At 36.9% G+C, this 14,262-nt stretch overlaps 1 protein-coding gene across 1 annotated transcript in view; it reads right to left on the reverse strand.

Annotated features, from left to right (window-relative positions):
• Nucleotides 1-14,262, reverse strand: part of PLGRKT (plasminogen receptor with a C-terminal lysine) — a gene marked incomplete at its 5' end in the record, with an annotated part of 28,961 nt that overhangs the window by 3,742 nt on the left and 10,957 nt on the right. The window contains 2 exons of the mRNA XM_082335821.1: nucleotides 3,565-3,674; nucleotides 4,658-4,788. Of these exons, the coding sequence (XP_082191947.1) occupies nucleotides 3,565-3,674; nucleotides 4,658-4,788 (241 nt within the window). The remainder of the gene's footprint in view (nucleotides 1-3,564; nucleotides 3,675-4,657; nucleotides 4,789-14,262) is intronic.

Raw genomic sequence — 14,262 nt, forward strand, 5'->3', positions numbered from 1 at the left:
ATTACCGTGCTTGGGATCACCACACATCAGCAACATCCAACAGGACGACACTCGTTACCATTCCCAGTAACTGGTAATAACACAATGTCAGTCAGTTGCATATAGCATCTGGTTATGGAAGAGCAAGAGATCTTAGGTGACAGAGAGATATTATAGATAGTTAAATCACTATGCCTGTCACTCACATGCACTAGAGCAGATTGCCCAGTCACCACCCCTCTGACATGGCTCCGGATACAAGCAGTGAGCTCTATATAAATCTTGGAAAAGGTAGACAGACTTAAGATTGCTTAGTGGAGAAGTTCTGTGCAGTTGGAGGCTGGCTATATAATCCCTCCCCTCCTCTAATAATTTGAAAAATACCAGCAATATGTGCCTGGACTGGGAGGAAAAGCAGAACAGCAAGGCCAAGAACACAGATAGCAGGTCCATGACTGATTCTTAGTGTCCTCAGCCGTTCAGAAAATATAGTGCACCTGAGGGCTGTTCTGTAACCCTACCACCCCCAAAAGATTCAGTTCTGATACATGGCCCTGGCATATTTATGGCTTTTCAGCAGCACAAGCATAACTCAAAACGGGTATTTCCCACTATGTCCTCAGCTTGTGCTTTAATTAGCCCAAGCTATAAAGGAAGAAAAAAAAACCCTCTGATTTCAGTGTGGGAGAATAAGCAAGTCATGAGAAAACATTTGCACAAGTAGGCTAAAGACAGAAGAAAAAATTAACTGCAAGCAAGATCAGACACAAAATGCCTGGTGAAAGAAAAATAGGGAAACCTTCCGGGGTATAAACTGATTCCAAAGAATGAAGGACAGCAGATGCAGGGCTATTTGATCAACGTGGTTCAGATACAAGCAAGACTGTGCACCATGGAAATAATTGCAGATTAGCTTAGGAGAGGGAATTGGCTATGAGGCTGAAGGTAGGCATACCCTGGAGGACAGAGAGCAGTTAAAGGCAATGGTGTATACATTCATTGTTACACCACAGAGATGAAGCATGGCACGCATGAACAGAATACATGGGCAAGGAGAGAAGTGGTTGAGAAAGTAGTATGGGAGTGGACACAGGGTTCATCTGAGTAATAAGAACAAGCATTGTGGCTGCAGGTCAATTGTGTCATAAAACCTTCTCTTCAACTACTTAATTTTAATCTTAAAATAAAAATGAACTCCTGAACCTGATTTCCACATAATTACGAACGTTCCTCTGATTTCCAGCCCAAATTCATTCAGGCTAGTCCACTTCCTTTTATTCTAGTGCTGATATTAGTAATTAGTTTAATTTCCTTATTTTCCTTTATCCTATCCTGTAAGTAGGATCTGTAGACCCAAATCTCTCATGTCTTTTTACAAGGCTAAACAAACTAATCACTTTGTTTTCCCTCGCAAGGCAGCTCGGCATTCCCTGATAATTTTAACTCTTCAGTAATTCTAGATTCCTTACACAGAAGTGATCCAAATTATGTATAAATGTCCAAGGAAGGTATTACTGTTTTTCTGCATCAATACCTTCCTATCTGTACTCTCTATTTGTAGTAAGGTTGTGGAACATCCATCCCTGGAGATAGTCAAAAGCCATCTGGACATTTTCCTGGGCAGTTGGCTCTAGGTGATCCTGCTTGAGCGGGGGGGTTGGACCAGACAACATCCAGAGGTCCCTTCCAACCTCAACCATGCTGTCATACTAGGAAACCTCACTTGATGTTTCTAGACTTCGCTTGACTCTCAATTTCATCACACTACTGGATTATACTCGTTCTGTGATCACATAATACATTCAGTTTTTTCCCTTTTTCTATCATTTCCAGCTGGTGAACTCTGATGGTAGAAATCCCTACTAGTCTCTAGCTTCTCACTGATCTTCTTATCAAATTGAATCCTATTTTATTATCTCAGTTCTTCAGGTCATCAGTTCTTCTTGTACTACAGTTTATTTCTTCTCTGTTGATGACACCACAGATTTGATTGGTATAACCTACTCATAATTTCAAATACAAAACAAAAGGAGATCCAGACCAAATCTTGAGGAATATTGCTAATAACCCTGCTAAAGCCTAGCCTTCCTCTTTAAGCACAAAGCTTTGACATCTTCTTTTTACTCCAGTGCTTACCTGTCTACTAATTTCCATGTGCTTCATGCTAACTTAATCTTCATGTGATACCACACTCAGTGCTTTCATGAGTTTATAGTAGATCTACCACATTTGTTTTGGAAAAGAGAAATTATTTTCCTGGAAAAGACAGAGTTAGTTTGGCATATTTCATTTTATCTTATTGTCCATTTGGCTCCATAGCATCTTTTCTCCAAAACCTTTTCATAAGCCTCGCGTACTGCTGCAGTTGCCCTAGTGGATCTGAAGTTATGAAGATGACTTTTCCTATTTGGAAAGCAATAGGATACCACATTGCCCCTCTTCAACCTATACAGGACCACATGGTCCTCAGTAAACACACTACATACTCTTGCCATGGGCTTTGCATTTATGATATGCTCACTCTTTCAAAATTCTGGAATGAAAATAACCTCATTTAAAAAAAAAAAAGTTGACAAATCCTAAATTCCAAGTGTTCCTTCTGCATTGTATGTACTAATCTCCTTTGCAACACTCTGATTTCCAAGAGCCACCTAGTTTTTCTCCCTGTGCTTAGCTGCCTCTTCCTATTAAAATCCAAAGATACGTGTTTAGTGGGTTTTAGGAAATGTTTGCAGATATACATTGCTGCATCACCTAAATATATTTGCAGCTGTATGCAGCAGGAAATACCTCAGTGTTAGGAAACCTAGCTCTTAGATCTGGAGGCTAAGACCAAGAGCTGAAACAAATTTTTATTTTGTTTCTGTATATTTGTGTCAGTAGCAGAAAGAAAAATCAAGCTAGTTAACTAAGATGATTTGTGAAGGTGACAAGCCATGGCCCGATACTGTCTTCTCTTACAGTGAATACTCTCTTAGCATGTGTCCTTCGCCAGGAATCAGAGCTAACATAAATGCACCTCCTCAACACCCATCACTTAATCACATCTGCCACTGGCAACTATCAGACAAGACCCCACTTTCTGGGACTCACCTTTCTTTTTTCCATCTTAGCAGGTCCTGTGGCAAGATGATCAGCTGATGACTGTGTTTGGTCATGAAGGTATAAAGGCATGATTCCTGTCTGTATCCCTTTATCTGCTCTTATCAGCCCTACCCCTTGCCAAAACAGCAGCATCAGAGTGGAATATGGAAAGAAATCACTAGATCTCTCATTTCTCCCAAATATGCAATGCTTACTTCAGCTGTATTTATAGCTTTAGAATTCACTTTTTTTGAAACAAGAGAGGAGAAATTAACAGTCTTAACTGGAGGGAAAATCTGTAAAAGTAGAGTGAGTACTCTTGACTGGGAAAGTATCTGATTGCAACAGAGAAGAAAAGAAATGAGAGAGTAAGATCTTTGATCAGAAAAAAGAGAAAAATCTATTGCAAGTTTTCTCCCAGCCATTCTAAAAAGATAAGAGGTTATCTGAAATATTAAGCTTCGTTCTACGCGTGAACCAGACAGACTTATATACACGTACCTTTTATCCTTTGCAATAGTGTCCCATAGCCCATATCATATTGATAGGCAAATATAAAGCTTAAGGGAACTATTGGCAGTAAAACTCCTGGGTTCTTCTTTTTTATTGCTCTGTTTTAAAAAAAAAAGAAGGAAAAAATAAGATTATTTAGGACATTCAGCACATCAGCACTGTTAGTTTAGGTTGACCTTGACTGTCTAGGACTTATGTATCTTCTACACTCTCTAATCAAAGAAGAACAAGTCTTAATTTCCTCAGAAGCATTTGTTTTCTGGTTGCCTTCTTGCTCAACTGTCAATCCAAGGGTATTAAAAAAAAATGCTTCAAGTGAGTTTTGAATATATCTAACAAAAATGGGATTACCTAGCTCGTGTAGCATGCACGTGACATGCATATATCCATTCAGCCACATGCAACATGTAGCAATCAAGATATTATGTTCAGTTCCAAATGCATCTGAGTCCACAGAGAACACATAATGCACATAAGGTGCATTTAATCTGCACTATGTACACGAAACCACAAATATTTCCTACATTCCCTCTAACCATGTTGTAGCACAAGAAAAACATGTTACCAAATAAAAGTCCTATACGACAAGTTCTTCCTCATGCAATACAGCTTCATTAGCCAGGGTTTTTTCCCCTTGAGTGAGCTTCTTGATTCAAATTTTAAGTGAACAGATTTCAGAATATGTCCACTTGTTCACTGACATATTAAAAAACCCAGATGGTGGAGGATTTGTTGCTCATTAAGAGTTCGTTAAATCACAATACAGACAAGAAAATAGCATGGCTTTTAAACAATCCCTTCTGTTCCACTTACAACTTTTATTTTACACTGAACTTTTGGTACCTCAGCTGTATCGTTTTATTGTCAGCTCACCTGTCTCTGCTTTTATACAAGTCTGCAGTACAGACATAACCAAAACACATCTGGAAGCAGACAGAAATCAGTGTCACTTCGTCATCAGATCAACCTCTGAGCAGTTACTGGATAAAAATAACTACCTGTTACAATGCAAAAGGAAGATCCTGCATCATAGAAATATAAATGTATTTTTATATTTTCTGTTAGGAAATAAACTTCATACCCAGCTGTTAAACCTACAGCAGCAAGTCCAAAAAATGTCCCAAAATATTTGAGAAATTCCCGTGTCCAAGCAATCTGCATGGCTGTTTGTCTTTCCCTCATCTGGTTCTGCATCAGTAGTTGCCTTTCCAGCTAAAGAAGGGAGAGAGGTTAAACAAAATTAAGTCATCCATTTATTTTAAAGACTGAGTCAATCTCTCATTGGTCTAGAAATCCAACACACTAACTGAGAAGGTTTCTTTTTTGTTCTTTTACTTCAGTCATTAATAGCTTTTGATTGAGAATGGTCTTCTTCAGTGACAACTCAGAATAGTTTATACCAAGAAAGCATTCAGGTCAATTAGCAAATGCTTTAATGCAGAATCTTTCTAATGCTGCTTCTCAAGGTGAGGAAAAGCAAAATACCAGTGTTTGGTTTTGAGAGCTCCCGAAGTCTCAGCAGCACTCCATAGGTTAAGGTTCTCTGACCTTTGCATTTCCATGGTGATCCAAAGGGTACCATCTAGCTGCTTTCTAATTTATTCTGCTTGATTTTAATTTAGCTGATAGTATCTTTACAGTCAATCTGGACACTTCCTTGCCCTTTGAGGATTTCTCTTCTTCGTGATGCATGAGAAAGCTAATAACTCTTTTGAAACATCATAGTTTGCAAATACAGAAAAAACCCTGTGAAGATATCAGATCTTTTAAAGATACTGGAATACATATCAAAAGTCCATGAGAAAATACTTCTGGAACTGAAATTAAAAACTATAATGCAAAAAGTACAATCTAGACAGTATATTCACACATCAAAGTAGAACTTTCTATGGTGCATAAGAATAAAAAAGCAGACTATTAGTTTTGGTTTTTTGTTTTTTTTGTTTTTTTTTTTTTTTAATTACATGCCCCATCTAAACATACTGCTATATTTCCATTAAATAAAGGTAAATTTAGTATTTCTCAAAAGTTCCTCTCTACTGTACAGAACACCAGAAAGAACAATGGTCTTTCCTCCTTAGAGTGATAGAAAAAATAAGAATCGTGCCAAAAATAAGCAGTCTGAAACCAGAGTACAGATCTTAGTTAACACAATAAGAAGTCTGCTTCTTCCCATTAGTGTTTGAAACTCATTTTTTGGGAAAAAACAGAGTACCTGAGTTGGTATGTTTAGCCTAGCTAACCCAGTTGCATAAAAAGTCCATCAATGTACAGGAAACAGAATACCAGCTGCCTAAAAAAAGCGTATTCTGGAAAAGAAAGAACAAAGAGAGAATTCAGAAAGTTCTCTTCTCATGCATCTATAAAAGTAATTAAATCTGTTCTTTTCTCCTGCTTTCTAATTAAAGAATAATTTAAAGGATTTGTAATTACTTAAGGTTTCCACCCATTTATTCATCTCCATTACTATTGATTTAGGCTGAACAGAACAATTTCTGTTAAATTGTTACTAATTATTTCTTCAGACTATGTTGATCTTGCTATCTTATTTACAAGCTCATTCAGTACCTAGATAGGCAGAATTAATTTTTTAGACAGCATAATAAAAAAAGGACAGATCTAATTACATATAATTGTACACAGTAGGAAAAACAACATTCACTGTAGTCTCACAATACTGTTTCATCTGTTCCTCTTTCCTCAGGACTTACATTGCAATTGTTGTTCTCACAAAAATATCAACAGGCTCTACCTTCCTGATATCCATAATTTTCAGATCGACTTTTTCAGAAGAAGTAATTATGTAATGGCTGACAAACCACTTAATAAAATATCAAAATAATTAGATTTTATTTTGTCACCTATGAGACACTTGGAAATTCTAAAGTAAACAAGCACACTGCCCGTTAATTAGCCCCATTGCGGTCCCCAATATCCTAAGCCTGGTAAATTGCTGAGGGTTGACGTGACAAGATAAAATAATGACATGTAATATCAATTTAATGACCTCTATTTTCCCCTTCAATTTGATTATGTGTGTAGTTCACACACGTGTGAGAAGTATTAAGGGATCCTTTGTTTGCCTGTCAGCACAGATAAGGAGCCCACGCTTCCAAGATGCACAGTATTACCCTAAATGAGCTTCAGTTTGAAGAAATACATGGGGATGAAGTGGGACAAGGATATGCTGACGAAATATAGGTCTTGCTAAAAGGAAACTTAATGGAGAAGAAGAAAAACAGACAGTTTAATATGCACAGAGCGTAGAAAGAAATAAGCATGGAATAAAAACAAAGCTATAAGTATAAATCTCCAAGAGTAAACTGAAGGATCCTAACATGATTTCTTTAAAAACAAACAAAAAACCCAATACGCCCCCCCCAAGTTGATAGCTCTTTCTTTAAAACCCAAGTACTGAAAGAAAAAGATAATCACTAAGTCACAGACACTAAGGTCAAACAAAGACCTTTCCATAGGAGCCTGTCATATCAAATTTCAGAAGCCCAAGGATACTTACATGTATATCTACAAGCAATTTATAAAAACAACTTAGTATAAATGAAAACAACTTGTTTTGTATATTATAAACAGCAGTCAGATAACATAATCAAACAATTTTTCATATTCTTTTCTAACCAGAAGGATTTTTTTTTTTTTTTTTCACTTTAAAAAAAAAAACACCTCAACTTTCTACATGGCACCCCATCCAAAAATAAGGGGCGGGGGACACACACACGCATAGAAAAATGCTCAGAATTCCTTTCCTTTGAGCAAAATCCTTCAATGTGGATGTAAAATCTTACCTAGATGAAACAAAATACTGTATTCAAATAAATTTATTAAAAAAAAGATGTGTTGGAGGGAAGCTTTAGACTGATGAATCTTAGAGATAAGCTTTTTATGTGTACATGGGGAAATGTGGCATAGCCAAGAAGAAAAGGTTTCAGAGGAATCTTGATGCACAGAAGGCAGTAAAAAGTAGATCTAGTGACGTTTAGCTAAATTAATAATTTAATTCTTGCTGTTACTAAAGTTGCATGATGTCACAATAAGCAGTTTACTATAGAAGATGTATTTTGTTCATAAACTTACAATGTAGCACCAAGAAAACACCAAGATGCTTTTAGGGATGCTAAGTAATCTACAGTACCGCTGCCGAAGTTTGCTTTTAAATCAATTTTTATTTAGTCATAAGTTATACGGTGAAAATCCAATAACAACACACAAACATTACTAAATGTGCTCCAAAATCTCTCTGAACCTATGCAATCTTATGCCAAACCCAGGAACACCTCTCCCAAACGCCAGAAATGCCCTTTGTTTTGCTCTCCTTTATTCTGAAAAAAACCTTCATTCTTGCTTTCCATTTCCAAGATCAGTTTTGACACTCAGCATAGTTTCATCTTCCACGTGTCCCATCTTCCATCATGTTCCATAGTTTCATCTTCCATCATGTTCCACGTGTGGGTTCCAACAACGTGTGGTCGGCACAACAGAGAACAGACAGACTGGCAGACTCTGACAGAGCAGACATAAGGCAGGGCACTTACCTACCCTGTGTCATCAAAGACTGCTTTAATGTGCCCAGACCTGACATCTGATCAGCTAAATAGGTTTATGAGCAATGTTTGACACTAAAAGAGTATATGCATTTAAATGAATTTTATCTCAGCCACAAAATTAAGTGCCTATGTGGGCATTCAAGCAACTCTTATGTACCTCAATCTTTCAAAGTTTCAAAAAATTCAGGGGTGATATCCTGTGCTTACTCATTTAACATGCCATTCTGAATTTAACATCTTGAGCTCTGACAGTTTTGAACGACCAGGATAGCCTAATATGCCGACTTTACACTGGCAAACAACTATTGGTAGATCATTAGGCAAAACTATTACACTAAGATTACGTTAACCTTAAGCAAGTCACGATTTGAAAGCAGATCTATATAGGACAAGACTCAGAAGTCCACCACAAAGGATGATTCCGAAGTAGACGAAAGACAGAAAACCAAATCATGTTTGACTGCAGTTCAAATCAATATCCCATTTTCAGCTGTTAATTTCTTAGTAATTGTGTCTTATTTTCCTCCACATGTGTTCTATTGAAAATGCCAGCCACACTGGGTTAGTCAAAGGGTGGAGAAGCCTTTTGACCTATTAACATGCAGATTTTATGATAAAGGCCAAGTCCTACTCCCTTAGGACTTATTTTGCAATGATGTTTAAGATGACTTCTTTTCCCATTGTGGCAGATCAGAAGCAAGAATTAAGAACAGTAGGTATTCATTTTACTGCAAACCATAACTTCACACGTAGAACTTTACAGGTGATAAGATAAATAAAATTAGTATCATTCAAACTTAGCAGATGTGTGCTGTAGGTTATTTAGAATAATCTCACTGATGGGAGAAGTTGATTATTGGGGAAACAAGCCACAGGTGCACATCATACACATCAGGTGAACAACAGTTCACCATCCAAGTGCCATGTCTTAGGGAACAAATTCTATTTCATTTTAAATACATCAGCCTCCCATCTATATAGCCATAAAAACTTCGATAGGGACTATTTACATGACTATGTATGCATAAAAACTATAGGTAAAAGGTCTCAGGTGCAGATTTACCATGGGAGGAAGGGAGATGCTGTAGTTTTCCCAGCCAGGTTGCTATGCATGGCACAAGAGAGCTGAAGCTGTGATGTGGATGCATGGATACACATCCAAGTGTGCATTTCTATTACTGTTAAGAAATTGTGACCTACAACAATCAGACCATGTTTTAGAAAGACATATACGAGTACAGTTAATATCATAATCCAAAAAAACCGTACAGAAATTTCTGCGAGTTTAATTCCATAATGAACAGATTTTCTTAAATGACAGTAGTAACACCTTTACTGGTAATAAATATTGATTGCATAATTTTAAAATGTAAGTTTAGTATTTCAAAATAAAATGGGTACTAAAGTAAGTAATATCTTATATTTTATAACACTCTCAGAAGGACCCAATTAGAAATAACTTTCCCTTTTTTTTTTTTAAATACAGCCAGTAGTTTCTCAACACCATGTGAGAAACTGTAAGGGCCGATTAGCATTTGAAGTCTGCCACATACCAACTGTTATAGTAAAAGGAAATCAATCTGACAAAATGAAACATGACAGATGAAGAGGAGTGAGGCAGAGAGGGAAAAGGTCAGTTACTGTGAAACTGATAATGCTAATAAACTAGTCAGTGGCAACCATCCTTATCATTTCTATTGATTATTCTTCAGACTGTCACAATGATGTCAAACCATAGAAAAGAGCATTTATACCATCATTTCATTGATTAAAATCCAGTGGGAGAAAATTCTCATCTGAAATAATTTAATCAACTTTGACAACTTGCAAAAAAATAAACAGTCCTCTCTGGATTACAAGCCACATCAGCACTGCTAGATAGACTGGAAATTTCTGATACTTTAGACTCTTAGCTTGTTTTCTCTTTCTTTCTGCCTTTCTGTTTCATGTTCAGATGCTGTAGGAAGGAACAGATGCCACTTGGTTTTGTGTTAAGGTGATGTACTAAGCAAAACAAATGGGATGCAAGGTCATGTACAAAGGCTCAACAGAAATGGAAAGCAGAGCCAGTGCAAAATGCTCTCTCTTCACCATCCATGTGTACTAAAGACAATTTCTTTGATGTATTTCTTAAAGGTCAAGATGTATCTGGAGAGAGGAACACACAGTAACGACCCCTGGATACAGCCTCTGTTTGCAACCTGACATATTTAATGGTTCTCCTGGCAGATACTCTGTTCTCCCCAACCCCTCTAAAATAGTGGGCAGGACAAACACTTGGCTTGAGCATAGTCGGGGCAGTAAACCTATTTAGGGAACTGTATTTCATGTCACTGTCATTAAGACATGATTATACTGACAGCCTCGTAAACAGACATTCAGATAGAAAAAGAATTAATCTACCTTAGAAGGATTTACCAGCCAGACAAATATCCACCATCTCTGCCCAAGTTCTGAAACTCACTATCTAAATCTAAGAAAAGAGAAAAATGAAGAAACTCTTGGAACATCCTTACACTTGTGTTAAAAGAACCTCCAGTTTTGTCACAGGCGAATCTCTTAAACATCTGTTACAGGCCACGGCTACTGTGCCGTGAAAACTTACAGTTTTTCAACGATCGGAGACTTTGAAAGTGTTCTTTAACAACTAGTAACTTCTAACTTCTGAGTACTCAGAGGCTCAATGAAAATAAGGCTTAATTTTTAAAAAATGTGACAGCCATACATACAAAAATCTGCAAATCACTTACAAGACACATATAAAAGTTACTGTGTGGGTAGTATAGCTAAGTAACTGCACAAACACCTTGCAGTAGCAATGTATCTGGCATTTCATAAGCAGATGAAAGATTACGGGTTTATGTGACTCATCCTAGGTGTCATCCTTCCTAATCAATGTGCAAAACCAGAAGCTGCTGCAAATGGTTGTTTAGCAAAAATAAACGGAAAATAGAATACTGATACCTGTGGTTACACCTCCATTCTAAGCCACCAGAGTGCAATACAGAGATGATAACTTGTAATAATTATGCAGTGTCTGCTTCCTTCTATGACCAGCATGCACACAGAAGTGTCAGGAAATGGGCCTCTAGATCAAACAGTTAAAATAAATCAGACTTAAATGTTTTATCCTGCCGCTTCAAAGCTTGTTTGCAAATATTTTTCACATCAAGTACATAGAGCAATTAAAATTATTAGCACTGCAAGAAACTACACTCCCTAAAAAGAAAACTCAATTTTTAAAGCTTCCAAGTACAAAGACACGTTACAAATATTTACAAGTTAAGAGCTATCATAAAAAGAAAGAGGTCTCACAATTTTAGCCACAAGCTAGAATGTAAACTGCACTGTAAAAAAATCCTTTATATTCCTGTTGTTGTCAATAAGTTACTGGTATTACGTACCATATAAAAAGAAAATAACATCAAAAGCACCTAAAACCATTTGCCATTTTCGGCTGTGCAAAGGAGAAGCTCGACCCAATGGACTGTGGTACGAAAGTAAGATTTCTTGTCAGTAACGCTGCATTTCCATGCTTCTGCTGTGTGGCCTTTGAGCAACATGCCACAGAGTGAAGAAGGGTGTCCTCTATCTGCATTTAATAATCTTATCTACAGAGTAAGCAAAGTTTTAAGGTACAGTTATCAGTGTATAGAATTCTCAGGAGTTTTATACAAGCTCTATAAAGACAAACCGAAGTCACTAGGTAGCCAGTTAAGTAAAAAACAGGTATCCATGCTGTAGGAATAGTAAAATAGATCAAGCAGTGTAAGACGAAGAGTTAACATTACAATATCAAGTCATTTCAAAATCTGACTAATAACTGAATAAGTAAGAACTATTCAATTTGTTATTTCCATCCCCCAATAATGCCTCTAGGTACGCTCCTTGTGTGCCTCATGCACCTGTTTTTTAAAAAAGCAGTAAAGACTCAGAGCATTGAATCAAAAATCAAAACCAGAAGAAATGGCTGTAAAATGATACTGCGGTATGAAAGGGTGTTCTAATGCAAACGAAACCTGCAAATGTGATGTTTCTTCCTATCCATTTCAGATTCTGACTTGCAAAATTACTGTGGCTCCCTTTACACCATTTTTGTTACAGAATTACAATAGGTATAAGATCTCTTTACTTATCCATTGTACCCCTTGGGCTCTTATGAGTTCTGCTCGATAACAAGGCTCCTCCCCTGTCCCGTCCCCCTCCCCCCGCTTTTTTTAAACTTAGTATTTAAGAAATAGTATTTCATAGAAAAAAAAGTAAATGGCCAGATTTTACTTCAGTCGACTTAACAGCCGAAGACTAAAATGGTAGGTTTGCTCTGCTAAGAAAGAAGGAACTATGGAAAATTCATAGCGTTAAAGGAGGCAGCTTCAGAAGGCATTTTTTCTTTGAAGTCAGTTAAATCCCCCCAACAAACTACGCCTACATGTGTAATGGTTAGCTGCAGGTGCACCTCCAAGCAAGACAAAAGTTTTACCTAAGCAAGCTGCATTAACAGCGATGTGAAATAGTCACAGATATTGCCCAGCAAAAAGACTAGTAGAACTGATTCCACTGAACAGATTTAATTAACATTTGTCTCATTACTGGTGGAGCAATCAGCTTGTTTTGCATCTTTTGCTGGTAGTGCTAGCATGTTAGAAATAGCTATTAAAATCTGCTCTTTGTAAACCACTGCATTTATTTCTTTACAGTGACCAGTCAGAGTATAAAATCTCCCAGCTAATACCAACCAAACTGGCTTCTTTCCTGAGAGATATATTGTTCTAATCTTCCTCAGTACAGATATCATTCATCTTGTTCTGTTCCATTTGATGCACGCAAACTAATAAGGACATAGAATTGTTACCAGAGAGCATTCATTTCCTGAATTAAGCCCAGATCACCTAAGGGGTGAAACAATTTTTCTAATGCTTCAAGACAAATGCATTAGAAATACCATAAGCGCTACTAGTATCTTGTCAATAGAAAACAAATCTAGCTATTTCCCACCCCAAAGGGAAAAGGATGGTAGTAGTCAGGAAAGGGAAAGCTTGCTTACATTTTACTTCACATGGAAGAAAGGGAAAAATTGTTTTCATTGTAACAGAACTTCAAAAAAAACCCTTTTGACTAATTCTCAGTGAAAACTTTAGAGAGGAAAAGGTTAGGGACTTACAAAACCCCGCGGAAAATTACTCAGTATCTAAGACATTAGGAAAAATTAAAATTTTCAGGTATCATCATGGAGGTGGCTGATCTTTTACTAACAAAGATAAGTTGGCAAATCTGTAGATGGAAAGAATGTCATCACGCAAAGTTTTATTAGGCACAGGAAGGACTCTATAGAAAGCAGCCTATGCAGAAGCATGTGTCAGTTCTCTTTCTTTTTTGATCAATGAAAGTGATAAAGCATGAAAAGAAGTTTTATTGTTCAGAAACTCATTGGCATTTTAACATTAGCCATTCTTCTTCCTGTCAACAGTCAAAACATAGCACACGTATGCCTTTCAACAGCCACCTCATTTTCTGACCAACTAATAAATCATCAATAGCATGTTGACTGAATAATGGGTTAATTGAATTTATTAAGAAGAAACCCAACAGAATCCTACAACACTATTTGCAAAATATCTTCAAAGAGAACAGAAAGCATCTCCCCCTGCCCTTTACTCATACTTTCTTATACTCTCTTTTCCATTCCCACTTTTAGCTCATTACTCAAAAACCATCCTAGGATAAGGACAGGAACATGTAAAAGATACAGGTCCCTACCAAGAACAAAATGATGGCTTTTTAGGTCAATTCGTCTTACCTGCCTAAGATGGAGTACTCTTAGTCTACTACGTATCGAACAGGCATTAATATTTTCCCTTTTCAAAAGTTTTGTTTTCTTCTCCTCTGGTTTTCATTAACATTTTGCATTTGTCTTTAAGTTGAATTACTAAAACAGAACGTGGCCCAATGCCTAGTTTGTCATAAAACTACTACTGACCTATCTTGTAGTACCATCTTTACATTTTTTAATTTAACTGAAATAAAAATTATGCATATAAAACCTTCACCTCAAAAACAAACTCTTTCCCAGTTTAAAACAAACTGGGGAGAGGAGGGCACAGGAGATCATCAAGCTGGCTGATAA

This window comes from Platalea leucorodia, assembly GCF_965183815.1.
Source record: "Platalea leucorodia genome assembly, chromosome: Z".
Taxonomy (NCBI): domain Eukaryota; kingdom Metazoa; phylum Chordata; class Aves; order Pelecaniformes; family Threskiornithidae; genus Platalea; species Platalea leucorodia.